Consider the following 26,624-nt stretch of genomic DNA (forward strand, 5'->3'; position numbering starts at 1 on the left):
CAGCTGCAAGGGTGAAATGTTTTTATTTATTTCAGATTACAGCAAGGAGCAGGCCCTTCTGGCCCAGTGAACTGGACCAGACAGCAATCCTCTGATTTAACCCTAGCCTAATCACGGGACAATTTACAATGACCAACTAACTTACCAACCTGTACGTCTTTGCACTGTGGGACGAAATCCATGCGGTCACGTGGAGAACGTACAAACTCCGCACAGACAGTGCCAGAATTGAACTCCGAGCTCTGGTACACCCCGAGCTGTAAAGGCGCAGCACTAACTGCTACACTACCATGGCGCCCCATTTGATGACTCTAGAACAGACAGGGCTTAGCATGCTAGTTTCATCATTTATGTACATCCCTGCCTCTGAACCTGGCCTCCAAAATCTGCGAAATATTTCTGAGTTGCAGAGTATGTGCAGGGAGACCAGGCTTTATGGTGGAGTGAGAAATAAGAAGGGCGTCATCACCTTGTTGGGTTCAAAGTTCAAAGTCACCATATACAACCCTGAAATTCATTTTCTTGTGAGCAATTAAGTAAACACAAGAAACACAATAGAATCAATGAAAGACCGCACCCAACAGGACTGACAACATCCAGTGTGCCAAAAAAACTGCAAGCTGTGCAAATGCTAAGAAAAGAACAAAAAAATTAATAATAATAATAATAATAATAGGGACAGCTTGGTAGTGTAGCAGTTAGCACAATGCGTTGCACTACCTGTGACCCAGGTTCAATTCCCGTCACTGCCTGTTAGGAGTCTGTACGTTCCCTCCGTGACTGTGTGGGTTTCCTTCGGGTGCTCCGGTTTCCTCTCACAGTCTAAAGACGTGCCGGTTAGTAGGTTAATTGGTGATTGTAAATTGTCCCGTGATTAGGCTAGGATTAAATTGGGGGATTGCTGGGCAGCGCAGCTCGAAGGGCCTGAGAGTCCTATTCCACACTGTATCTCAATCAATCAATTGATTAATCAATAAATAAATACACAAATAAACAAAGAAGCATGCAAGCAATAAATATCAAGAATATGAGATGAAGAGTCCTTGAAGGTGAGTCCATAGTTTGTAGGAACAGTTCTGCGATGGGGTGAGAGAAATTGAGTGAAGTTATCCTCTCTGGTTTAAGAGCCTGGTGGTTGAGGAGTAATAACTGCTTTTAACTGACCTTTGAAATGGCCAGCAAGCTTCTCAGTTCCAGAGTAAATCAATGTAGCCAGCAGAAATGTGTAACTGACAGCAAGTAATGTCTTAACTAAGGTGATCAGAGATTGGACAGTTGGTAGACAGTTGCAGTTGTAATCATTTTAGTTGAACTCAGAGACACAACAGAACTCAGATACTGGAATCAGAGGGTGGGGGTGGGGAAGAATCAGCAACAGCTTGAGTCAAAACCCTGACTCAGTTCTGAGATCTTTCTCTTCATAGCTCAAGGCTACAATCTGGTATTTTTTCCTTCATAATCGTACCAGCTTGTTGTATTGTGTTAGATGCATCAAAACTTATTTTTCTCTCCCCCACTCCTTTTCGTCTATTCCCCACTCTGGCCTTTTACTTCTTCTTACCTACCTATCACTCCCCCCTGGGTCCCCTCCTCCTTCCCTTTCTCCCATGGTCCACTCTCCTCTCCTATCAGGTTCCTTCTTCTCCAGCCCTTTACCTCTCCCACCTACCCGGCTTCACCTAAAACTGTTGCCTCCTTCCCCTCCCCCCACATTTTTACTCTGGCGTCTTCTCCCTTTTTCCAGTCCTGAAGAAGGGTTTTGGCCCGAATCGTGGACTGTTTATTGAATTCCACAGATGCTGCCTGACCTGCTGAGCTCCTCCAGCATTTTGTGTGTGTTGCTCTGGATTTCCAGCATCTGCAGAATTCCTCGTGTTTATCTAAACTTATTGTTACTGTAGAGTCTACAACATTTGAGACCTCATGCATCTTCCTGCCACATACCACTGCAAGCAACAGAAATGGTACATCTTCCCATTCTCCTCCTCCCTCACTTCCATTCAGTACCCCAAGCAGTCCTTCCAGGCGAGGCAACACATCACCTGCGAATCTATTGGGGTCATTTATTGTATCCAGTGTTCCCGATGCGTCCTCCTGTACATTGGCGAGACACGACGTAAACAAGAGGATTGATTTCTCTAGCACCTCTGCTCCATCTGCCAACTTGGAATTTCCTGATGGCCGATCATTTTAATTCCTATCCCCATTCCCATTCCGACATGCCAGTCCACTTTTGCCCTGAAGAGGCCACCCTCAGTGTGGAGGAGCAATACCTCATATTCATTCTGAGTAGCCTCCAACCTGATGGCTTAAACATCAATTTCTCCTTCCAGTAATTTTTTCCCCTCCCCTTCCCTCTCCTCCCATTCCCCACTCTGGCCTTTTACCTCTACTCCTCAACTGCCTATCACCTCCCCCTGGTGCGCCTCCTTCTTCCCTTTCGCCCATGGTCCACCGTCCTCTCCTGTCAGATTCCTTCCTCTTCAGTCCTTTACCTCTCCCACTTACCTGGCTTCACCTGTCACCTTCTAGCCTGTCTTCTTCCTCTCCACCAACCTTTTTTTCCCCCAGCATCTTCCCCTTTCCTCTCCAGGCCTGAAGAAAGCTCTTGGCTCAAAACATCAACTGTTTATTCATTTCCAAAGACGCTGTCTGATCTGCTGAGTTCCCCCAGCATTTCACGTGGGTTACTTGAGATTTCAGGTAACTAATCAATCATGGGGCCAATGTAAGAGTGGCTGGAAGCTTACCTTCTTATCGCTGAGGCCTGATACTTGGTCCACATATTCCTCTTGGATCATGAATGCGGCAAGGTTGGCTGTGTAGCTGGCCAAAAAGATCACAGCGAAGAAGGCCCAGACCGACACCATAATCTTGCTCGTGGTCCCCTTCGGGTTCTGGACTGGCACGGAGTTATTGAAAACGAGGCCCCAGAGCAGCCAAATGGCTTTGCCGATGGTGAACGAGGGGCCTCCGGGTTCTGCAGACAACAGAAGAAGCGAAATTCAATGTTCTGGAGGTCGCAATGAGACCTTTGTACCTATCTCAACTCTATTGTATACCCCAATGATCTTGTTTGTTTCGGGGTGTACTTTGACTGCTATCAGATTCTCTCCTGCTGACCTACAACAGGACACGAATAATTCAGCCTGACCAGATCCCCAGACAGCTCCGAAATGGGGCATTTTTTTACCCAGAGAGTGGTGGGTGCCTGGAATGCACTCCCTGGGCTAATGGAGACATTCGAAAGATCCTTAGTTGAATGTGCAAGAAACAGAACAGGGATAAATTAGTTGGTCATATGACTACTAATTTAATTAGCTCAGCATAACACTGTGGGCAAAAGGACCTGTTTCTGAACTGTACGTTCGATGATCTATCTAGTTGGCTAGCAGTTGCCTACATGCTACCGGGGATGGCACTCCTTCCCCACCCTCTTCTTTACACTGAGCTGCTGGGCGAGACCAGACTGCGCCTTTGCCTGGGAAGCAAATGACCATAAGACCATCAAACAGAAGAGCAGAATTAGGCCATTCAGTCTATCGAGTCTGCTCTGCTGTTCCATCACGGCTGATTTATTTTCTTTCTCAACATCACTCTCCTGCTTTCTCCCCACAACATTTGACACCATTACTAATCAAGAATGTATCAAACTTGCCTTTAAATATACTAATTCACTTGTCATCTGTGGCAATGAATTCCACAGATTCACCACCCTCTGGCTAAAGAAATTCCTCCTTATCTTTGTTCTAATGAGATCTTTCTATTCTGATGCTGTGCCCTCTGTTCCTAGACTCACCAACTATTGGAAAATTTCTCTGCACATCCAGTCTATCTAGGTCTTTCATTATTCGATAGGTTTCAATAAAATCCCCCTTTGTTCTTCTAAATTCCACTGAGTAAAGGTCCAGAGCCTTCAAACATGCCACATACATTAACCTTCTCATTCCCAGGATCATTCTCGAGAATCCTCTCTGGACCCTTTGCAATGGCAGCATGTCCTTTCTTAGATATAGGGCCAAAACCGCTCACAAGACTCCAAATGTGGTGTGGCCAATCGTTTATAAGGTCTAAGCATTACATCCATTTTCTAGTCCTCTTGAAATGAATGCAAACGTTGCATTTTATAAGACAATAAGACAAAGGAGCAGAAGTCAGCCATTCGGCCCATCGAGTCTGCTCCACCATTTTATCATGAGCTGATCCATTCTCCCATTTAGTCCCACTGCCCAGCCTTCTCACCATAACCTTTGATGCCCTGGCTACTCAGATACCTACCAATCTCTGCCTTAAATACACCCAACAACTTGGCCTCCATTGCCGCCCGTGGCAACAAATTCCATAGATTCATCACACTCTGGCTAAAAGAATTTCTTTGCATTTCTGTTCTGAATGGGCGCCCTTCAATCCTTAAGTCATGCCCTCTCGTACTAGACTCCCCCAACATGGGAACCAACCGCCACATCCACTCTGTCCATGCCTTTTAACATTCGAAATGTTTCTATGAGGTCTCCCCTCATTCTTCTAAACTCCAAGGAATACAGTCCAAGAGCGGACAAACGTTCCTCTTATGTTAACCCTCTCATTCCCAGAATTATTCTAGTGAATCTTCTCTGTACCCTCTCCAACATCAGCACATCCTTTCTTAAATAAGGAGACCAAAACTGCCCACGGTACTCCAAGTGAGGTCTCACCAGCGCCTTATAGAGCCTCAACATCACATCCCTGCTCCTATACTCTATTCCTCTAGAAATGAATGCCAACATTGCATTCGCCTTCTTCACTACCGACTCAACCTGGAGGTTAATCTTAAGGGAATCCTTCACTAGGTCTCCCAAATCTCTTTGCAATTCCAATTTCTGAATTCACTCCCCATTTAGAAAATAGTCTACACCATTATTCCTTCTACCAAAGTGCAATGACCATACACTTCCCTACACTGGATTCCACCTGCACTTCTTTGCCCATTCTCTTAATCTGTCCAAGTCTTTCAACACAACTCCCTGCTTCCTCAACACTACCTGTCCCTCCACCTATCTTTGTACCACCTGCAAAATTGGCCAGAAAGCCATCAATTCTGTCATCCAGATCATTAACATATAACGTGAACATAGCGGACCCAACACCCAACCCTTGCGGAACGCCACTAGTCACCGGCAATCAACCAGAAAAAGCTCCCCTTACTCCCACTCTTTGTCCCCTGCCAGTTGGCCAGTCTTCTGCCTATGCCTAAGGAGGTTGGCAAATTCTGGATTTATTGCCCTGATCATATACTGATCAAGTAATTGGAGGTGAGTTTTAGATACAAAATAACATAGATCCAGTAATAATACATATATATACATATACAGTAGATTGATAGATACTATAGATAGATAGATAGATTAAACTCAGCAACAACTTTATTAGGTATCTCTTGAACCTAATGGTCTTCTGCTGCTGCAGCCCATCCACCAAGGTTCAACATGCTTTGCGTTCAGAGATGTTCTTCTGCACACCACTGTTGTAATGTGTGGTTACTTAAGTTACTGTTACCTTCCTGTCAACTTGAACCGGTTTGGCCATTCTCTCCTGACCTCTCTCATTAACAAGGCGTTTTCACCCACAGAACTGCTGCTCACTGGATGTTTTTTTTAATTTCTTGCCCCATTCTCCATGAACTCTAGACACTGTCGTGTGTGCAGTCCCAGGAGATCAGCAGTTTCTGAGATAACCAAACCACCCCGTCTGGCAGCAACAATCATTCCATGGTCAAAGTCACATTTCTTCGCCATTCTGATGTTTGGTTTGAACAACAATTGAACCTCTTGACTATGTCTGCATGCTTATATGCATTGAGTTGCTGCCATATGATTGGCTGATTGGATATTTGCATTAACAAGCAGGTGTGCAGGTGTACCAAATAAAATGGTACAGTATACACACACACTGATTATAGATATATAGACATTGAATAACAGATTGTAAGTTACATCATGGAATCAGATGAGTTTGAAAACAGATTACAATGAGGCAGGGGAAACCTGGGAAGACGAGTTTGTAGATTTCTGTTGCTCTGTCACTGGGTTAATGCAGGCTGTTCTATTTCAGTCTGAGTGGGTAAAGGGGGTTTCCAGAGAAGAGTGTAGAAATTGGATTATATAACACTGTTCTCTCAGTACTTCTGGAGTGAAGCATGATAACCATCATTTCCAACTCAAAATGTCTCAATTTGTCCAACGGCTTCTTGGTGTGGCTCACTTTGAACCCAATGCAAATATCCAGGTGGGGCTAGCGGGGACGATGTCTAATCTGCCCTCGCTCGAGAGTGTTTCCCCATTTTCTCCAGCTCGACAGATGGATAACTCCATTCCAGCGTAGTGATAGTTGAAGGTAGTTTTATTATCCACCAACACATTACAGTACGCAAGGAGCCAGTGGGAAAAGACAGTACTTCTCGGCATTCTTACAAAAGGTAGATTCAAATATTAATTGAAATTCATTTCACCTCTAACAAGTGCTTCTAACTACTAAATGAAGTATACAAAGGTCTCAAATGGCCGACCTGATGACAAAAGCTAATTGCTTAACAATGCAATAACAAGCAATCAACAGCAGCTGTGAACTCACACGTAGGTTGTGAGATCCAGTAATTAGAAATAAAATAACAATCCTAATCAGGAAAGACATAACAATATCAGTTTTCTGGAATCGCTCCTTTTGGAGCACTGAGACAAATGACACACGGGGTCCTGGCGCACCTGTTGTTGACCCCCCGGGATACAGTTTTAATCGTACTGCACCACACTGGGAGATCTGCAAGCCAACAAGATTGGAACCTGCATTTTAGGTTGTGCCTTGGACTAAGACCATCCCGCATCTCCCCCTCCCTGAGCCACTCGACATGCTGCAAACCCAAAGAGCATACCTCTCCTGTGTCTGATTCCAGCAGCACAAACTGCCTTCTACAGAACATGCCTCGTGAGGTAAGCTTGAGCAAGGTAGGGCTTTTCCCTTTGTAGTGAAGGAGGATGAGAGGAGACTTAATAGAGATATATAAGATGATAAGAGGCATTGATAGAGTTTACAGCCATCGCCTTTTCCCCCAAGGTGGCAATGGCTAACATGAGAGGACATACTTTTAAGATGATTGGAGAAAATAACAGAGGTTATCTTAGAGGTATTTTTTTAACACAGAGTGGTGAGTGCTGGAACACCTGCTGAAGGTAGTAGTAGAGGTAGATTGGTACATGGATAAGGAAAAATGGAGAACTACGTGGGAGGGAAGGGTTAGATTGATATTGGAGTAAATTAAAGGGTCAGTACAACATCATGGTCTGAATGGCCTGTACTGTGCTGAAGTGTTCTACAACTCTATAACATAGAACAGCACCGCACAGTACAGACTCTTCAGCCTATCTCCTCCATGCCAAAGTACTATGCTACCTAGTCCCATCATCCTGCCCCATGCACCTCCTATTCATGTACCTTTCAAAGTTTCTTTTAAATTTTGAAATAAAACCTGTATCTACAACTTTCACTAGCAGCCTGTTCCACACTCTCACCACCCTCTGAGTGAAGAAGTTCCCCTCATGTTCCCCTTAAACATTTCATCTTTCACCCTTAACCCATGACTTCTGGTTCAAGTCTTACCCAAGCTCAGTGGAAAAACCTTGCTTGCATTTACCCTATCTATACACCTCATTATTTTGTATACCTCTATCAAATCACTCCTCATTCTTCATATTCTACATTCTAAATGCTTATCTTCCTTACCCCAAGCCCAAGTCCAAGTTCACACTTCACATTGCACCTCTCAGCCTTTCTAAACACTGGAATATAACCCACCAACCCCTCTCCCTCACTCCAGCCCAGAAGAGGAAAAGCAACTGATGCTCTTTTCTCCAGGATTTAGAAGAACGACGGGGGAACGAATTGAAGCCTATCAAATATTGAAAGGCCTGGATAGACTGGATGTGGGGAGAATGTTTCCTATAGTGGGGAAGTCTAGGACCAGAGGGCAGAGCCTTAGAATACAGGGATGTCCATTAAGAACAGAGATAAAGAGCAATTTCTTTAGCCTGAGAGTGGTGAATTTGTGGAATTCATTGTCATAGACGGGAATGTGGAGGCCAAGTCTTTGGGTTTATTTAAAGTGGGAATTGACAGGTTCTTGATTAGTCTGGGTGTCAAAGATTATGGAGAGAAGGCAGGAGAATGGGGTTGAGGGGGAATGTAATCAGCCATGATGGAATGGCGGAGCAGACTTGATGGGCTAAAAGACCATTCCTAGGTCTTATGGTCTTATTACATTCTGAATGACCTACAAAGATGTGTAATGAACTCCAACACAATGAAATAGCAGTGGAAGTCACTGGTTCACCACAGCTCCACCACACTAACAGAGACCAATAACTTCATTAAGCTCTGCAGCCGCTGCACAGTGGGCAGAGGAGGAATGGACAAGAGCGCGTAGTGCGAAAGCGTCAGTTTACCCCTTCCATCGGCCAAGCACCGGTTATATCCCACAGGGCTGAAGTACTCAAAGACGAAGACTGCGACAGCCGAGACAATCAGAAGCATCACGAACATCATCACCCAGACGTCAGCACTGAACGGCTCTGTAACAGACCAAAATAAGGCGGTGAAAGTCCATAACTTAAACAGGATCAGGCTTTTTATCTCTGGCACTTCCAATGACATTTGTTGCTTTGCGGCAGCAGTACAGAGCAATTTCCAAAAAAAGCTACAAATTATAAAATGGAATATTTGTATATATTAAAAAAATTAGATAAGTAGTGCAAAAATTAGTGAGGTAGTGTCCATGGGTTGGTTCATTGTCCATTCAGAAATCTAATGGTATTACCCACATTACCTCCAAGAGAACCTTAACTCTTGCCATGGTTTGGAGGCTTGCATGCCTTAATGACCTGGAGAACTACGCTGGTTAGAGTCAGGGCTTTATGCTTTGGTTCTTGGTAAGGTCACCCATGCCAAACAGGTCAAGGGGTAACCACCAGACTAAGAGTGGCCCACTAGTCTTTCAGGTTCAGTTCAGCTCAAGGCTAACAATCCCAACTGGTAAAACAAAATTGTTATGGTAACAGCGATGAAGAATCCTCAAACACGAGGTAATCTGCAGATTTAATGTGGGCACGTGGCCAAGTGGTTAAGGCATTCGACTAGCGACCTGAAGGTCGTGAGTTCGAGCCCCAGCAGAGGCAGCGTGTTGTGTCTTTGAGCAAGGCACTTAACCACACAGTGCCCTGCGACGACACTGGTGCCAAGCTGTATCGGCTCTTGCCCTTCCCTTGGACAATATCGGTGTCATGGAGAGGGGAGACTTGCAGCATGGGCAACTACTGGTCTTCCATACAACCTTGCCCAGGCCTACACCCTGGACAGTGAAGACTTTCCAGGTGCAGATCCATGATCTCGCAAGACTAATGGATGCCTTAACTAATCTGCTGGAAACTCAAGCAACACACACAAAATGCTGGTGGAACGCAGCAAGCCAGACAGCATCCATAGGAAGAAGCACAGTTGATGTTTTGGGCCGAGACCCTTTGTCAGGACTTGGGTCTTGGCCCGAAACGTCGACTGTGCTTCTTCCAATGAAGAATCCTTTTATGTCTGAATGTCCAATGACAGACAGAGATGGAGGATCTCAGTTGCTGCCCTAAACACCAGCAGATGGTGGTACGGACAGTAAATAAATAAATATCCACATTAACGTTTCACGATCCCCCACTGTCACTAGAACCACACTGTCATTGTCCCTGGAACCTCACTGTCACTAGTATTTCACTATTGAATAATGTTGAGAGGAAGCATCATTTTGAAATTATTTTTATCATAGGCTATGACTCTAAAGCAGAATGCAGAAACATTTCCCAATGAAATGGTGAATGGACAGCGTTCTGCCCTTCAGGCATTTGATTTATGTTTTTTTCTATATGATTACGCACATTCATTTTTTATTTTGAAATGAGCAGTTTCAGATCTGTATAAGGTCACTTCTTGTTAAGTCAGGAATAAGGAAGTAGGAAAGCACTTTGGCTGGCAGAAAGCCAAAGGTTTATGTTAGGAATGAAAGAAGCTTCTACCTAAAGCCATCTTGTTGTTTCCCCAGCAGAGGCATTGCTTGTAAGTTGATATTATATTGTTTAGAATTTAATCTAGAGGTATCATTAAGATGTTGCTGAAATTGAACATTATTTTTGAGTTTATTAGACATTAATCTAGATGCCAATGGTTTACACGTGCTATTTACCTGTAGTACTTACTTGTCGGAATCTTAAGAGTATTTACCTGCAGGAAACTGAACTAAATTGTTACTTACCTGTGCATATCATGTGAATGAAAAAACACAGTAATTGCACTGTATTTTGTTGTTTTTCAGTTTCATTCCTTATTCACTATGTCATACTTTTGAGTCTGCAATAAACCCAAGGCGCGAGGAGGGTATACCCTGACGCTCATGTCATTTTTGAATGGAGTTTGGCTGACTGACTGGTTGTTGTTACAGCTCAGCAAGGGCAGTACAGGCAAGAAAAGGAACATTTTAGAAGAATCTTTCCTGGGATATGGACAATCCCAGGAAATATGACATATCTGGTGGCACAGAAGCATGGGTTTAGTGTAACACTTTACTGCAATAGTGATCAGAAGATTGGGGTTCAAATCCTGCCATTGTTTGAAAGGAATTTGTACAATTTTCCCTGTGGGTTTCCTCTTGGTGCTCTGGTTTTCTCCCACACTCCAAAAGACATCCAGGTTAGGGTTAGAAAGTTGCGTGCGTGCTATGTTGCTACTAGTGGCATAGCAACACTTGCAGACTTCCTCCAGCACCTACTCGGACTGGGCTGGTCGCTGACACGAAACAACACATTTCGCTGCAGGTTTTGAACTTTCGATGTGCATGTGACAAATAATGATAGTCTCGTCTCTCTCTTTAATGAGGTCAGGGATTGGAGTAAATTGCTCCCGCGACAAGTAAAACTAATCTTTAATCTCTCTTTTGAGAATCGCGGCAATCACAGCATCAGGAGTTTGAGATCCTCCTTTCATTCTGTGGAGCTGGTACGTGCTTAGGTCACTCGCAAGTTGCCTAGATCTAGATTTTTCTTTATTCATTCTTGACTCATAGACATTGAAGATAAGACAGGATTTAATATCCTTCCCCACTTGTGTTTGTCTTACAGAGTCACCCCAGTGAGGCTGTTGTCATGGCGCTGTTGGGTAAAGTGTTCCAGGATTTAAACTAAGGCCTATTTCCAATGTGGCTTTCATTCACATTGGGCTGGTGTTCCATATTTTACTGTTTCTTACAATATGAGGCTCCATGCATCTTAGAAATAAACAAGAGAACGATAATTGGAATGCATTGAGGGGGGTCAGGAAAAAAAATAATTTTTTGATTGATGAGGTGATAACAAAGTTCAAAAGTTCAAAGTAAATTTTATTATCAAAGTACATATACATCACCACATACAACCCTGGATTTCATTTTCTTGTGGGCATACTCAACAAGTCTATAGAATAATAACTATAACAGAATTAATGAAATATCCCCTGACTAGGGCATTCAACCAGAGTGCCATTCAACCATAGAACCATAGAAACCATGGAAAAACTACAGCACAGAAACAAGCTTTTTGGCCCTTCTTGGCTGTGCCGAACCATTTTCTGCCTAGCCCCACTGACCTGCACACGGACCATATCCCTCCATACACCTCCCATCCATGTATCTGTCCAATTTATTCTTAAATGTTAAAAAAGAACCCGCATTTACCACCTCGTCTGGCAGCTCATTCCATACTCCCACCACTCTCTGTGTGAAGAAGCCCCCCCAATGTACTCTTTAAAGTTTTCCCCCCTCACCCTTAACCCATGTCCTCTAGTTTTTTTCTCCCCTTGCCTCAGCTGCTTGCATTCACTCTATCTATACCCATCATAATTTTATATACCTCTATCAAGTCTCCCCTCATTCTTCTACGCTCCAGGGAATAAAGTCCTAACCTATTCAACCTTTCTCTGTAACTGAGTTTCTCAAGTCCCGGCAACATGCTTGTAAACCTTCTCTGCACTCTTTCAACCTTATTAATATCCTTCTTGTAATTTGGTGACCAAAACTGAACACAATACTCCAGGTTCGGCCTCACCAATGCCTTATACAACCTCATCATAACATTCCAGCTCTTATACTTAATACTTTGATTAATAAAGGCCAATGTACCAAAAGCTCTCTTTATGACCTGTGACGCCACTTTTAGGGAACTTTGTATCTGTATTCCCAGATCCCTCTGTTCTACTGCACTCCTCAGTGCCTTACCATTAACCCTGTATGCTCTACCTTGGTTTGTCCTTCCAACGTGCAATACCTCGCACTTGTCAGTATTAAACTCCATCTGCCATTTTTCAGCCCATTTTTCCAGCTGGTCCAAATCCCTCTGCAAGCTTTGAAAACCTTCCTCACTGTCCACTACACCTCCAATCTTTGTACCATCAGCAAATTTGCTGATCCAATTTACAACAGATACAAATAAACACAATAGGATCCATGAAAAACTGAACACAACAACCAGTGTGCAAAAGACAACAAACTGTGCAAATACAAAAAGTAAATAATAAATAATAAATAAGCAATGACAATCGAGAACTTGAGATGAGGAGTCCTTGAAAGTAAGTCCATAGATTGTGGGGTCAGTTCAGCGATGGGGTGAGTGAGGTTGAGTGAAATTATCTCTTCTGGTTTAAGAGCCTGATGGTTGAGGGGTAAAACTGTTCCTGAACCTGGTGGTGCGAGTCCTGAGGCTCCTCCTGCACCTTCTTCCTGATGGCAGCAGTGAGAGGAGAGCATGGCCTAGATGGTGGGGTTTCTTGATAATGGATGCTACTTTCCTGCATCAGTGTTCTTGTAGAACATGAACACCAATGATTTTCTTAAATTTTAATTTAGATATTAAGCACAGTAACATGCCCTTCCAGCCAACAAGCCTGCACCACCCATTTCCATGTGGTGACCAATTAAGCAACTAGCCCATACATCTTTGGGTCAGTTGGAATGTGGAAGAAATCTGGAGCACCTGGTGGAAAACCTATGTGGTCACAGGGAGAATGTTCAACCTCCTTAAAGACAGTGCTGGGAATTAAACCCGGGTTGCCAGCACTGTGATTGTATTACCCTAACAGCTACCTACCACTCCGTCCCTTCATAAATGTGAGGAGCTTAATTCCCCGGAGGTTGGCAGAGGAGACTTTCAGTCTTACGATATTTATATTCTGTTTGTTCACCCATTCTTTCTCACTGTTTTTTTTTTCATGCGGCAGGAGGGGAATTTGGGGGTCAATATTCTTGTTGCACATTATGGGGAGGAGGGGGGTCTGGGGAGGGGTGGATGTTCTTGTTGCGTTTTGTGCAGGGAAGGGGGGGTTGTGGGGGTTGATGACCGAGTTGCAGTTCTTTTTTTTTGTGCAGGTGAGGGGGTTTTCTGTTTCTGTCTGAAATGACTTCTGTGTGTTTTTTTTTGTTAATTTCGTGGCTATCCGGAGAAGACGAATCTCAGAGTTGTATACTGCATACATACTTTGATAATAAATGGACCTCTGAACTTTTTTGAACCTTAGGTTTCTGTAGTCTAAGGCCAATAAAGATCAAGGACAGACAAAGGAAGTCTCTCTGGATACCGTACATTTCATAGAAAATCTAAGAAATATCCAGATGATCTGGTCAAACAAGAACCACTTACCCAGAAATGCAGAAGGCGATACAGTTCCGTTGCTCCGTGACACCATAACACTGATTCCAGTCTCTATGAACGGGACTGAGAAGTCTATCACCTCTGAGCGCTCTTCATTAATAGTCAGGGAGCCCACGGCCATGTGTGCCTGCTTCCGTACAACCTGGCAACAAAGAGCAAGACTGTTATTGCCATGGCAACCCTCCGGTTAAACGGCACAATCCCCTCACCACCGGGTTAAATAAGAAAAGCACATGCACAAAGAATAAAGACATGGGTTGATCCACTAAGCTGCTCAAGATGTTTTGCAGACTTGATTACATGCCTGGACAGCAGATCATTTCTTTTGGCAGAAGAGTCTTGAACCATACAATGAGAGCCAGAGCCTTGGGGTGATGTTAGAAGCATTTCTCCGCTAGCCAGTAGTATGTGTGAGATGATTAATTCCTCTGAGATTCATGAAGCCCAAAGCCGGCAAGGATCAGGTACAGATGGGACATCACCCTGAGTACTTTATGTTAAACTAAGAGGCTTCACTTAGTTAATTAAGAACCTAAAGGCCATCGAACTTTGCAGCTCCTCCCGTGGAGGGTCAGACACCCTGAGCCGATAAGCTGGTCCTGGACTTATTTTCCATCTGGCATAGTTTGCATTTTGTTGTTTGATTGTTGGTGGGTTTTGTATTGCTATATTTACGCTCTATTCTTGGTTGGTGCGGCTGTAACGAAACCCAATTTCCCTCGGGATCAATAAAGTATATCTATCTATCTATCTAAAGAAGTTTATTGAGATGATTTTTAACCAATCAACAATAGTTATTACCCCTCAACTGTCAGGTTCCTGAAACAGTGTGGATAACATCAGTCACTTCAACGTTGAACTGACTCCCTAGCCTATTGACTCATTTTCAAGGACACTACAATTCATGTTCTCAGTATTATTTATTTATTTTTTAATATTGATTATTTGCACAATTTGTCCTCTTTTGCACAATAATAAAAACACAATAATTATAAATACATAAGAGAGCCGATATACATAGATTGATTATATGTCCCTGAAGTGATGCTCAGTGCAGGAGCGTCTGTACATAAGGTGACTGACAGGAAATAATAAAGTAGTGGTGGTGGGGGTGTGGAGGGGTGGGTTATTGGATGGAGGTGTTGATCAGCCTCACTGTTTGGGGAACGTAACTGTTTTTGAGACTGGTGGTCCTGGCATGAATGCTACATAGCTTCTTCCCTGATGGGAGTGGGACAAACAGTCATTGAGCAGAGTGGGTGGGAGCCTTTGTAATATTGCTGGCCATTTTCTGGCACTTTTCTGTATATACGTCCTTGGTGGTGGGTAGGCTGGTTCCAGTGATGTGGTGGTATGACCCATCTGCCTCGAGGTTCTTGCAGGATTTCAACTCTCAACACTGGGTTTAGACTTTCCCCTCCTTTTTGCACATGGTAAGTGTCAATTTGGCAATATTTTGGAAATTTTGTTTAGCTTCCTCCATAAACACCATGGCCACTTTATTAAATACACCTGCTCGTTAAAGCACATATCTAATCAGCCAATCATGTGGCAGCAACTCAATGCATTAAAGCATGCAGACGTGGTCAAAAGGTTCAGTTGTAGTTCAGACCAAACATCGGAATGGTGAAGAAGTGTGATCTAAGTGACTGACTTTGACCATGGAATAATTGCTGGTGTCAGATGGGGTGGTTTGAGTATCTCAGAAATTGCTGATTTCCTGGGATTTTCAACCACAACAGTGTCTAGAGTTTACAGAGAATGGTGCGAAAAACAAAAAAAAACCTCCAGTGAGCGGCAGTTTTGTAGGCGAATCAGAATCTGAACCAGGTTTAATATCACCGGCATGTGTCGTGAAATTTGTAAACTTTACTGCAGCAGTACAATGAAATACATAATAAATAAATATAGAGAAAAAAGTTGAATTACAATAAGTATGTATTTGTATATTAAATTGTTAAGTTAAAATAAGTAATGCAAAAAAACATAAATAAAAAAGTAGTGAGGTAGTGATTGTGGGTTCAATGTCCATTCAGAAAACAGATGGCAGAGGGAAAGAAGGCCTTGTTAATGAGGGAGGTCAGAGGAGAATGGCCAGACTGGTTCAAGCTGACAGGAAGGTGACAGTAACTTAAATAACCATGTTTTACAACAGCGGTGTGCAGAAGAGCATCTCTGAATGCAGACCATGTCGAACCTTGAAGTGGACGGGCTACAGCAGCAGAAGACCGTGAACATACACTCAGTGGCAACTGAGTGTACATTATAGCACTAAAGGCTCTAATACTTAACCGTTATTGCAACTTTATAAATTCTTAACCTCCAGTTCTTTCATAAAATACCAGTTCATCTTGACATTGACCTTGGTTTGCCCTGTTTTAGTCCAAATTTTAAATCACATTTAAGACAATTCCATTTTGCGATTGACCTACCTCTCCAACAAGCCCATTCCAAGTCCCGTTAATCTTCTTCCCGTGTTTTCCATTTGTTACCAGATATAAATCATATGTGAACTTGACATACTTTGCAATTTTCTTCAGGATATCGATGCAAAATCCTTTACAGCACCGCTTGATGTACATCCCTCCTTCTGTGTCATTACTGGAAGAAATGAAGAAAAAAAAAGTTCAGAGGTTCAAAGTTTCATCTTATTATCAAAGTATGTATGCAGAATACAACTCTGAGATTTGTCTTTTCCAGATAGCCATAAAATACAAAAAAAAAACCGCAGTAGTTGAAAGAAAGACACCAACCGTCCCCTTCACATGAAAAGAAAAATAAGCTAAAACATGCAAACCCCAAACCCCCAAACTCCTCCCTCGCACAAAAACTAACGGATCACCCAAACCTCCTGCCCACCAATCGGCAACAAGAAAGAATGGGCGAGAACAAAAAAGAATCAGAGAACTGGACGAGGCCAATATGAAGTACAGTCCAATCTATAAATCTCAGAATTTCAGTAACATCTCCGAGAGCATTGGAGCCGACTGGCCCTTCCGTGGGAAGTGACACAAACTTGCAGTGCCTTTGAGGGAAATGACACGAACCAGCGACCCCTCCAAAGGCAACAACGCGAACAAACCATGAAGAACAAAGCAAAGATTTCCTCCCTTTTAAACCATCCTCTTAATTCAGCTCAATGTCAGAATCCCTCGCTCATTTCCATATGTTTAATGACTTCAGCTGTTAATTCCTTGTTTTATTTATTTTATTTAATGATATACAGTGCGGAATAGCCCCTTCCAGCCTCCAAGCTACACCGCCCAACCACACCAGAGTTAACCCTAGCGTAATCATGGGACAATTTACAGTGACCAATTAACCTACCAACCGGTGGGTCTTTGGACTGTGGGAGAAACCGACACAGTCATGGGGAGAACATACAAACTCCTTACAGAGAGTGTCAGGAATTGAGCCCGGGTCACCGGTACTGTTAAATGTTGTGCTAACTACTACGCTGCCATGCTGTGTTTCTCCATGTCTAATTTCATTTTTACATGCTTCAAATGTTGTCCCACTTCTCTACTCCAGTAAGGTAACTTACTTTCTTTTTTTTCCACACTGACTTTGTTTGTTCTCGGTTTCAGAAGGAAACTATCAGAATCAAGTTTAATATCATCGGCATATGTCATGAAATTTGTTGTTTTGTGGCAGCAGTACAAAGTGATACATGATAATAACAAAACTTTACATTACAATAAGTATATGTGTGTGTGTGTGTGTGTGTGTATAAAGTAAAGGCATCCGTTAGTCTTGCGAGACCATGGACCTGCGCCTGGAAAGTCTTCACTCTGCAGGGTGCAGGCCTGGGCAAGGTTGTATGGAAGACCAGCAGTTGCCCATGCTGCAAGTCTCCCCTCTCCACGGCACCAATGTTGTCCAAGGGAAGGGCATTAGGACCCATACAGCTTGGCACCAGTGTCGTCACAGAGCAATGTGTGGTTAAGTGCCTTGCTCAAGGCACAACATGTTCCCTCAGCTGGGGCTCGAACTCACGACCTTCAGGTCGCTAGTCCAATGCCTTAACCACTTGGCCACATGTCTACGTGTGTGTGTGTGTGTGTGTGTGTGTGTGTATATATATGTATATATATGTATGTATGTATATATGTATGTGTGTATGTATGTCTTAGTACATATTGGCACCAGCGACATACTGTGGGTAGGAAAGGTGAAGAGGTCCTGAAGAGGGATTTTAGGGAGCTGGATAGAAAGCTGAACAGCAGGACCTTCACGGTAATTTAAAGATTTAGTGCAAAAAGAGAGGGAAAAAATACTGAGGTAGTGTTCATGGGTTCAATGTTCATTCAGAAATCTGATGATGGAGGGTAAGAAGCTGCTCTTGAAACATTGGGTGTGGGTCTTCAGGCTCCTGTACATCCTCCATGATGGTAACAATGGAAATAGGGCATGTCCTGGGTGGTGGGGGGGGGGCCCTTAATGATGGATGCCACCTTTTTGAGGCATTGCCCTTCGAAGATGTCCTGGATCTGGGGAGGCTAGTGCCCATGATGCAGCTGGCTGAGTTTACAACTTTCTGAAGTTGCTTCTCATCCTGTGCAGTGGCCCCTCCACACTGGACGGTGATGCAGCCTGTGAGAATGCTCTCCGTGGTAAATCTGTAGAAATTTATGAGTGTCCTTGGATGACATATCAACTTTCCTCAAACTCCTAATGAAATATAGCCACTGTCATGCCTTCTTTGCAATTTTGCTTCAATATTTCAATGTATTCAGGCCAGGGTAGACCTTCAGAGACATTGACACTTGAAACTGCTCGCCCTTTCCACTTTTGACCCCTCAATGAGGTGGTGCGTGATCCTTCAACTTACCCTTCCTTAAGTCCATAATCCACGGCTGGAGGAGAAGATGGCAGCGCGACGCGCGCGTGCTGCTCTCCAATGAAAATGATATCATTTCTGTTAAATAGGGGCAGTGGACAATTCTGATTTGAATGGAGACAGACGTGAAAGCACAGAGGAACATCTGGAGAAATTTCTGAAACGCCGGTTCGCTGCCGCTGTTACTGGGCGATCGAGAATCTTCCGGAGGGAAGGCCCCAAAATCCCCGGCTTTGCCTGCTGCTGGTGACCGAGGCTGAGGTCAAATCGTTTGGATAGAGATGGTGCTCGGTACTCGGTGTCGGAGGGCTGATCGGAGGCTCAAAATTTTCGGACGACTCAGAGTCGGACTGTGGTCGGGCATGGCAGGGAGAGTTTTCTTCCTTCTCCCGTCTGCGTGAGATGTGGGACATTCGAGAGCCTTTGAACTATTTACTGTGCCATGGCCTGTTCTTCATCAAGTTATGGTATTGTTGCACTGTTGTAACTATATGTTATAATTATGTGGTTTTTGTTAGTTTTTCAGTCTTGGTCTGTCTTTTGTTTCTGTGATATCACACCGGAGGAATATTGTATCATCTCTTAATGCATGCATTACTAAATGACAATAAAAGAGGACTGCGTGTCTTCATAACCTAATCTAATTTCTCGGTCTTACTGACACTGAGTGCCAGGTTGTTGCTGTGACACCACTCAACCAGCTGATCCATCTTGCTTCTGTACACCTCCCCGTCACCATCTGAAATGCTGCCAATAATAGTTCTGTCATTGGCAAATTTATGGAAGGTGTTTGAGCTGTGCCTAGCCACATGGTTGTGGGTGTGAAAAGAGTAGAGTAGCATGTATCCTTCAGGTGATTGCCAGCAAGAAGGAGACATTAGTTCCAATCCGCACAAATTGTGGTCTCCCAGTGAGGAAGTCAAGGATCCAGTTGCAGAAGGAGGTAGAGCTTTTGGAGGTTTTTGTTTGGAACTGAGGGGATGATTATGTTGAACGCTGGGCTGTAGCCAATAAACAGAAGCCTGACATAAGTTCTACTATTGTCCAGTTGATCCAAGGCCAAGTGGAGAGCCAATGAGATTGCATCTGCTGGAGACCTATTGTGGCGATGGGCAAATTGCAGTGGGTCCAGGTCCTTAATTAGGCAGGAGTTGATTCTGGCCATGACCAACCTCTCAAGCACTTGAACACAGTAGATGTGAATGCAAATGGGTGACAGTCATTGGGGCAGTTCACCCTGCTCTTCTTGGGCACTGGTATGATTGTGGCCCTTTTGATGCAGATTAGAACATCTAGAAGCAGCAGTGCAAGATTGAAGATGTTCTTGAACACTTCTGCCAATTGGTTGGCACGGGTTTTCCGAGCCCTGACAGGTAACTCCATCAGGGAGTCACACCTTGAGATGGTTCACCCTCTTGAAAGATGTTCTGACATTGGCCTCCGAGACAGAGGTCACAAGGTCACCAGGTGCTGCAAGGATTCGCATAGATATAATTTTATTCTCTCTTTCAAAGCATGCATAAAAGGCATAGAGCTCATCTGAATGAGAAGTAACACTGCCATTCAAAGTTCAGAGTTCAAAGTAAATTTATTACAGTATCAAAGTACACATACATCAGCATATACAACCCTGAGATTCGTTTTCTTGCAGGCACACTCAATAAATCCAACCACAATATATTCAGTGAACAAGATGGCCAAGCAACCAATGAACAAAAGACAACACACTGTGCAAATACAAAAAAAAAAGATAAACAATGATAATAAATAAATAAGCAATAAATATCAAGAATGTGAGATGAAGCATCCTTGAAAGTGAGTCCATTGGTTGTGGGAACAGTTCAGTGATGGGGCAAGTGAAACTGAGTGAAGTTGTCCCATTGGTTGAGGGGCAATAATTGTTCCTGGACCTGGTGGTGTGGGTCCTGAGGCTCCTGTACCTTCTTCCTGATGGCAGCTGTGAGAAGAGAGCATGACCTGGATGTGGTTCCCTGATGACAGATTCTACTTTCCTGCAGCTGTGCTCTGTCTAGATGCCCTCAATGGTGGAGAGGGCTGTACCTGTGATGGACTGGGCCATATCCACTATTTTTGTAGCATTTTCCATTCAAGGGCATTGGTGCTTCCATATCAGGCCACGATGTTAGGTTTTGCCTTGTAGGAAGTAATGGTCTGCAAACCTTGCCAGAGTTGATGTGCATCACTAGCTTCAATCCAAATTACTGTTTTACTCTTGAGATAGCCTTCTGTAGGTTATACCTGAACTTGTTGGTGAGTTCTGGATCACTGGTTTTGAATACCACAGATCTAGCCTTCAGCAGACTATGAATCTCCTGGTTCATCCCTGGCTTTTGAAGGCTTACTCTCAGTTTTTGATGAAGTTGGCGACAACTGCTGAATATTCGTTTAGAGCCGAAGATGAATCCCTGAATATTGTCTAGTCCACTGACTCAAAGGCGGTCCTGTAAGCACTCCTCCACCTCTCCTGACCATACCTTCTTGGCATTCACCACAAGTGCTGTGGTCTTTAGCCTCTGACTCACAAACAGGAGAAAATCTGCAGATGCTGGAATTCTAAGCAAAACACACAAAATGCTGGAGGAACTCAGCAGGTCAGGCAGCACCGAAAAGAGTGGGATGGATGGTGGGCCAAAATCTTTTTACACCTTTCTTCTGAGTGCCTAGTGAGGCAGCCAAGGCATCTTTTTTTTTCGGAGAGGGACCTCAAATCTGATAATGGGAACATCACAGAACTGGATCTGAAGAGCTCCAAGGAAGTGCACGTTTATCGAGCCAACTGAAGCTTAGTGGGCTTGAGTTTTATTGGTGTGCATTTCCTACTTTTTAAAATAAACATATTTGTAAATTTTAGCCTGAAGCTAATGGTTTGGCTGTGTAACATCCATCCAAATGCCGGATGCCCAACCTATTGGGACTTAGTTCTATGGAGAAAGTGGAACAGTTAGATTTCTGGCAGACTATTTCATCCTAATTTCAGGAGGCAAAAGAGTGACCCAGAAGTATAAATGGAGATCTCAGTATATAACAGCGGCAGAATGTGCAATTGCTCGGTAAAACAGACAATGGAATAAAATGTAGGGCAAAGTCCTTATGTGCCAGTTTATATGAGGTCAGTGATGTGAAGTCATTTCTGGTTTAGAGCTCTAAAAAGGTCCATAGTATAGACAACCATGGATCATCTCACCATAAGACCATAAGATATAGGAGCAGATTTCGGCCATTTGGCCCATTGAGTCTGCTCCGCCATTTTATCATGGCTGACCCATTTTTTCCTCTCAGCCCCAATCTCTTGCTTTCTCCCTGTATCCCTTCACGCCCTGACTAATCAAGAATCTATCAACCTCTGCCTTAAATATGCCCAGCGAACACCACTCTCTGACTAAAGAAATTCCTCCTCATCTCCGTTCTAAAGGGACACCCCATCTATTCTGAGGCTGTGTCCTCTGGTCTTAGACTCCCCCCACCATAGGAAACATCCTCCCCACATCTGCTCTATCTAGGCCTTTCAACATCAATAGGTTTCAATGAGGTTACCCCTCATTCTTCTGAATTCCAGTGAGTAGAGACCCAGAGCCATCAAAAGCTCTTCATATGATAAGTCTTTCAATCCCCGAATCATTTTCATAACTTTACTTTGAACCTTCCCCAATGATGGCACATACTTTCTTAGATAAGGGACCCAAAAGTTCTCTGGGTCATTTCACCTTGTACAATGCAACAGACCCACAGGATCTGTTGGAGCTAATTTGCAGAGGAAATTCAGCCAACTTTTCCAAGACACTGCTTAGCATTAGCACCATTCCGCCATCTGCTCAGAAAAATTACCAGACTGTACTAGAACTACAATCTGGTTAATGGATTAAGGATGAAAGGGAACCTGGGGAGGGGGAACTTCTTCACTCAGAGGGTGGTGGGAATGTGGAACGAGCTACCTGTGGAAGTGGTGGATGTGAATTTGATTTCAACACTTAAGAGAAAATTTGGATAGGTATGTGGATGGGAGGGTTATGGAGGGCTGTGGTCTGGGTGCAGGTCAATGGGGCTAGGTAGAATAATAGTTCAACATGGACTAGATGGGCTGAAGGGCTGTTTCTGTGCTGTGGTGATCTATAACTCTATGACTCTATTGGATCTGATCATTTCACTCACTTCCCGGCATATTGCAAAGTTAGCGTTCATTTCCAGAGAATTGTGAGCAATTTGAGGTGCTTTACCTAAGACAAGATGTGCAACACACACAAAACGCTGGAGGAACTCAGCAGGCCAGGCAGCATTTATGGAAAAAAAAATAGAGTTGACGTTTCAGGTCGAGACCCTTCGGCACTGGAGGGGGTCCAGTGCAGATTCATGAGAATGATCTCACAAATGAAAGGGTTAACATATGAGGAGCGTTTGCTGGCTCCGGACCCGTACCTGCGGGAGGAGGAGATCTCATTGAAACCTATCAGATACTGAAAGGCCTATGTAGAGTTACACAGACAGGATGGTTCCTATAGTGGGGGGAGTCTAAGACCTGAGGTCACAGCCTCAGGATAGAGGAACATCCATTCAGAACAAAGATGGGGAAGAATTTCTTTAGCCGGAGGGTAGAATTCATTGCCATAGGCAGCTGTGGAGGCCAAGTCATTGGGTATATTTAAAGCGGAAGTTGACAGGTTCTGATTAGTAAGAGCGTCAAAGGTTAGGTGGAAAAGGCAGGAGAATGGGGTTGAGAGGGATAATGAATCAGCCATGATGGAATGGTGGGGCAAACCCGATGGGGCAAATGGCCTGATCCTGCTCACATGTTCCATGGTCTTTTCTCATTTGCCCTTCCCTTCTCTGCTGCATAGCATTCTTTCAAGTGATATGCTTCTCCCTCACCCCGGACACCCCCCCCCAACAACTGGCAGCCGGCCTTTAAGTGAATCTGGGGGGGGCGGGCAGGAATCTATGCATTCTGTTCCTTTCCAGATGTTATGCCACTATTTGTAATCCTGACCGGAAAATGAGTGCACCCAAAGATCCAGAACACATTTGTACTGATAATCTGCATTGGTTGCAGAGAGATAAGGAATTCTCATAGACACATCTTGTAACATGTAATGGGAATCTAACTGCATTACAATGCTCTTGACTTGATCTATATTAAGTATCTCTATTCTACAGAAACATCATAATAATCTTTATGTAAAATCAATTTCAAAATATATTTTATATAAAAGGATTTCTCCCTCTCAAAGTATGCACTCAGTGGCCACTTTATTAAGTACACCTGTACACCCGCTTGTTAATGCAAGTATCTGATCAGCGAATCGTGTGGCAGCAACTCAATGCATAAAAGCATGCCGACATGGTCAAGAGGTTCAGTTGTTGTTCAGACTAAATATCAGCATGGGGAAGAAATGTGACCTAGATAACTTTGATCATGGAATGATTGTTGGTGCCAGATGAGGAGGTTTGAGTATCTCAGAAACTGCTGATTTCCTGGGGTTTTCACACACAACAGTCTCTAGAGTTACAGAGAATGGTGTGAAAATTTTTTTGAAAAATCCAGTGAGTAGCAGTTCTGTGAGGAAAATTGCCTTGTTAATGAGAGAGATCAGAGGAGGATGACCCCACTGCTTCAAGTTGATAGGAAGGTGGCAGTAACTCAAATAGCCACATGTTACATCAGTGGTGGGTAGAAGAGCATCCCTGAATTAACAGCACATCTAACCTTAGAGTGGATGGGCAACAGAAGTGGAAGGCCACAAACATACCCTCAGTGGCCACTTTATCAAGTCCAGGAGGTGCGCAATAAAGTGGCCACTGAGTATATATTGGGTCCTTGCAGAAAATGTGTTGAATTTCCCCTTGATTAGCAGCGAGAATAAACCTCCTCCCTACTCAACGTCGACTCTTGTGCACTTCTGCGAAGAGGTGGGAGTCCACTCTGGGTTGTTCCTTGCATGTTTGTGCTGCAGCCGAGACCTCAACCTCACAGAGGCCAAACGGCAGCTCTCTGACACCTCCTCTTACTTACCCCTGGAACAGGACCCCACCAAAAGACATCAAACCTTTGTCTCCCATACCATCACCGCCCTTATCAACTCCGGAGACCTTCCATCCTCAGCCACGAAACTCATAATTCCTACACCCCGTACCGCTCGGTTTTACCTCCTCCCCAAGATCCACGAGCCTGACTGTCCCGGCAGACCCATAGTTTCTGCCGGCTCCTGTCCCACAGAACTTGTATCTGCCTACCTGGACTCCATTTTGTCACCCATAGTTCAGTCCCTCCCCACCTACATCCGGGATACATCCCATGCCCTCCACCTCTTCAATAACTTCCAGTTCCCCGGTCCCGACCGCTTCATTTTTACTACGGATGTCCAATCCTTATACACCTCCATTCCCCATCAAGAAGGCCTCAAAGCCCTCCGCTACTTTCTGGATAATAGACCTCACCGGTTCCCCACCACCACTACCCTCCTCCGGTTGGCGGAACTGGTTCTCACACTCAATAACTTCTTCTTTGGCTCTTCCCATTTTCTTCAGACCAAGGGTGTAGCTATGGGAACTCGCATGGGCCCCAGCTATGCCTGCCTCTTTGTTGGTTATGTGGAACAGTCTGTGCTCCAAACCTATTCTGGTACTGCTCCCCAACTTTTCCTTTGGTACGTTGACGACTACATTGGTGCTGCTTCCTGCACCCATGCTGAGCTCGTCAATTTCAGCGACTTTACTTCTAACTCCCACCCAGCCCTCAAATTCACTTGGTCTATCTCGTACACTTCTCTCCCCTTTCTCGATCTCTCGGTCTCCATCTCTGGAGACAGACTGTCCACTGACATCTCCTACAAGCCCACTGACTCTCATAACTACCTCGACTATACCTCTTCCCACCCCGCCACATGCAAAAATGCCATTCCCTATTCCCAGTTCCTCTGTCTCCACCGCATCTGCTCCCAGGATGAGGTTTTCCGTTCCAGGACATCTCAAATGTCCTCTTTCTTTAAGGATCATGGTTTCCCTTCTACCGTCATGAATGATGCCCTCACCCGCATCGCCTCCATTTCCCGCACTTCGGCTCTCACCTCATCCTCCCGCCACCACAACAGGGACAGAGTTCCCCTTGTCCTCACCTACCACCCAACTAGCCTCCGGATCCAACACATTATCCTCCGCAACTTCCGCCACCTTCAACAGGACCCCACCACTAAGCACATCTTTCCCTCTCCACCCCTCTCCGCCTTCTGCAGGGATCGGTCCCTCTGTGACTCCCTGGTCCACACGCCCCTCCCCACGGATCTCCCACCTGCCACTTATCCCTGTAAGCGCAAGTGCTACACCTGTCCCTACACCTCCTCTCTTGCCACCATTCAGGGCGCTAAACAGTCCTTCCAGGCGAGGCAACACTTCACTTGTGAGTCTGTTGGGGTCATCTATTGCATCCGGTGCTCCCGGTGCGGCCTCCTCTACATCGGTGAAACCCGACGCAGATTGGGAGAGCGCTTTGTCGAGCATCTCCGCTCTGTCCACCACAACAGACAGGATCTCCCAGCAGCCGCCCACTTCAACTCTGCTTCCCACTCCCATTCAGATATGTCCATACATGGCCTCCTCTACTGCCATGATGAGGCTAAACTCAGGTTGGAGGAGCAACACCTACTGTCTAGGTAGTCTCCAGCCCCTTGTAATGAATATAGAATTCTCCAACTTCTGGTAATTCCTTCCCCCTCCCTTCCCCTATCCCTATGAAACTCTGCCCCCTCCCCCAGCTGCCTACCACCTCCCTCTTGGTTCCGCCTCTCTCTACTACCCATTGTGTTTCCCCTACTCCTTCTTCACCTTTCCTGCCTATCACCTCCCTGCCTCCTCTCCCCCACCCCTTTATCTTTCCCCTTACTGGTTTTTCACCTGGAACCTACCAGCCTTCTCCTTCGCACCCTCCCCCCAGCCTTCTCCTCTGCCCCTTCCCCCTACAGTCCTGACGAAGGGTTCCGGCCCGAAACGTCGACCGATCTTTTCCACGGATGCTGCCCGACCTGCTGAGTTCC

General features: G+C 44.6%; 1 protein-coding gene across 1 annotated transcript in view; it reads right to left on the bottom strand.

The window, feature by feature from the left end:
- Positions 1-26,624, bottom strand: part of LOC140205361 (glutamate receptor ionotropic, NMDA 2B-like) — a 383,673-nt gene that overhangs the window by 36,453 nt on the left and 320,596 nt on the right. Inside the window, exons 5-8 of the mRNA XM_072272956.1 lie at positions 16,175-16,343; positions 13,731-13,884; positions 8,475-8,600; positions 2,751-2,980 (exon numbers count right to left, since the gene is read on the bottom strand). Coding sequence (XP_072129057.1) covers positions 2,751-2,980; positions 8,475-8,600; positions 13,731-13,884; positions 16,175-16,343 — 679 coding nt within the window. The remainder of the gene's footprint in view (positions 1-2,750; positions 2,981-8,474; positions 8,601-13,730; positions 13,885-16,174; positions 16,344-26,624) is intronic.

Source organism: Mobula birostris, chromosome 11 (genome assembly GCF_030028105.1).
Source record: "Mobula birostris isolate sMobBir1 chromosome 11, sMobBir1.hap1, whole genome shotgun sequence".
Classification (NCBI taxonomy): Eukaryota; Metazoa; Chordata; class Chondrichthyes; order Myliobatiformes; family Myliobatidae; genus Mobula; species Mobula birostris.